Source organism: Crinia signifera, chromosome 7, assembly GCF_055691185.1.
Source record: "Crinia signifera chromosome 7, ASM5569118v1, whole genome shotgun sequence".
NCBI classification, from domain to species: Eukaryota; Metazoa; Chordata; class Amphibia; order Anura; family Myobatrachidae; genus Crinia; species Crinia signifera.
Window position 1 is genome coordinate 29,968,402 of NC_139223.1, and position 2,518 is coordinate 29,970,919.

The window sequence follows — 2,518 nt, forward strand, 5'->3', positions numbered from 1 at the left end:
AACACTCGCAGGATAAGGCTGTGGTCTGTGGCTGCGGTGCAGGAGCTGAGAGAGAAGGGGTCCGAGGCCAGGTACGGGAGTTATTGTGTGACTGCGACGCGCCACCAACCGCAGCGATGGAAGGCTTGGCGCATGCAGGACAGGGCAATGAACTGGATCTCTCTGTAGGAATTTACTGTGACTCTTAGGAGAGTAACTGCTGCCGCTATGTAATGGTGATGGGTGCACTTTGCACACCAGTGATCCCCCCCACCACGTGAATGGTACAATCTGCCATGCTATACGCCTGGTTGCTTTGTGCAAGGAAATGTTTTCCATTATTTCTGGTTGGACTGTGATTTATTGCTTCTCCTCTGTAGCTCCTCGTCTGTCCTAATGGAACAAGAGATGACACTAGATGGCGCCGTTGTCAGTGCGACCTTTGACGATGCCCTGGAGATGGGTATCGTGGGTACCACAGCTAGCACGTTATGGTACATCAACTGGGTGGAGAATAGCAGCATCCGACTCATCAGTGGTCATAGGAACAAGGTACAGACACATTATTCTGGGAGAGCAAATTCATCCATAAGGGCTCATTTATCAACAAGTGATCAGACTCATTGTGTTCCAGCCAATCAGCTCCTAACTGTTATGTGGTTGAAAAATGACATTTGTGAGCTGATTGGCTGGAGCCCCATTTATCATACGCACGGTGTTCTGTACACAGCGGGTTTTATCACTCGTTGATAAATGGCCCCATAGTTTGGTAACTACTTGATCCCTTCTTAGAACAGAGAATTGTCTGTCTCTGTAGGTGACGGATTTGGTGGTGGGTCCGGGGGAGACGCACTGCGCGACATGCGGGGAAGATGGCAGCGTCCGGGTCTGGTCCCTCCATAGCTGCGAGCTGCTTCTTCAGTTCCAAGTCCTCAACCAGGTACCACCAGCCCCATTGTACATCTCCTGCTCGGGGATCTGCCGTGCCCGGTGTAAGGTTACTGCTATTACAGCATGGTATACTCCTTATGCCACAGAGCTGCTTGTGTCTGGACTGGAGCCGCCATGCCAGCACCGGGCAGAGGATCGCCGCCGGTTACAGCGATGGGACAATCCGTATCTTCAGTGTGTCTAAGACTGAGATGGAGATGAAGATTCATCCTCACCCTTGTGCCGTGACCGCCATTGCCTTCTCCCGGACTGGTTAGTGACTGCTGGGCCCATCCACGTGTCTCTGGCTATGGTTCTTGTGTCAGTGACGGCCATACTTTTATACAGGTGACGTACTGCTGTCCGGCGGGAAGGATGGACTGATGGCCATCAGCAGCCCGCGTACAGGAATGACTATCCGGATACTGAGTGACCACAAGGGTTCCCCCATCACCACCATCCAGTGCTCACCTAGAAAGGTACCAAATGGGCTGTCAGACTGCAACCTGTACTGTGTTTGCACCCTTGTATTACCTGGTGCACATCTCAGATGTTACAGCTAGGGGGCGATGGAATATGACAGTTACTTATGTTTCTATCTTTTAAAGCCTGAGGAACTAGGCCTGCAGGGAGGAGAGATCTGGTTGGCGGCCAGTTTGGACAGGCGTGTAAGTGTCTGGGCCTCTGATTGGCTAAAAGACAAGTGCGAACTCTTGGATTGGTTGAGTTTCCCAGCTCCAGACAGTGAAAAGGTGAGTGGTGAGACTGTGGCTGGAGACCGCATTGCATGGTATATATATACACCTGGTGCAGTTACACATGTACTATCAGGCTGCTGTATTATACACATGGCCTGTAGCGTTACATGCTGATGTCACGCGAGTCGCCTGTATGTCCCATTATCTGATACATGTTACCGTTGTTTGTAGTCCTGAGTCCTTACATCTGATGCAGGTGCCTAAAGTTTGTTTTGTCACACAGGAAGCGGAGACCCCCATTCCCACCCTGGCAGCGTTCTGCCCGTGGCAGCCGGGCACGGTGGTGTACACAGGATTTGGGATACAGAAGGAGGTTCTGTTCTATAGCCTGGCACAGAAGCAGGTACTGCTATACTTGGATGGCATTGGCTGTTTCTCGTAACTCTGCCTCCGTTCTCCCAGCTCCTGCCCTCCGCTACTCCTGTAGTCCCATGCTTTCATCCCTGTTCTTCCTCCAGGTGTTCCTGAAAACTTCCCATGCTGTATCTGTTCTTGTAGCCTTTGCCAGCTGACCAGTCAGCGATTTAGCCAGGGTATTAACTACGCCCTGGCCTAGACTGAAAAACCTAACTAGAAGTAATGAAAGGTGCTCTCATGCTGAGACTTGTAGTGCCACACACGGAAGCAAATTACTAATTAGATATGTAATCATTTAGCAATTTAACATCAAGTAAAAGTGAGGTTCTTTGTGTCATTTTGGCTAAAATTATAGGCCGACCCACCACATCCAGCTAACCTCATCTGGTAGGTCCCTAATATTCTAATCATTAGGTTCAGGGTGTGGGACACCCACCACACCACCCCAATGCATCACACATGTGAGAGATACACACTAGACGAGAAAGTAAGAG

At 50.4% G+C, this 2,518-nt stretch overlaps 1 protein-coding gene across 1 annotated transcript; it reads left to right on the forward strand.

Annotated features, from left to right (window-relative positions):
• The first annotated feature begins 777 nt into the window (after positions 1-777).
• Positions 778-2,179, forward strand: LOC146021138 (WD repeat-containing protein 90-like). Its single transcript, XM_083154938.1, has 4 exons — positions 778-1,388; positions 1,518-1,661; positions 1,891-2,010; positions 2,126-2,179. Exons 1-4 carry the CDS (start codon positions 1,293-1,295, stop codon positions 2,177-2,179), a joined length of 414 nt encoding a protein of 137 aa, XP_083011064.1. The 5' UTR covers positions 778-1,292.
• The last annotated feature ends 339 nt before the right edge of the window (positions 2,180-2,518 follow it).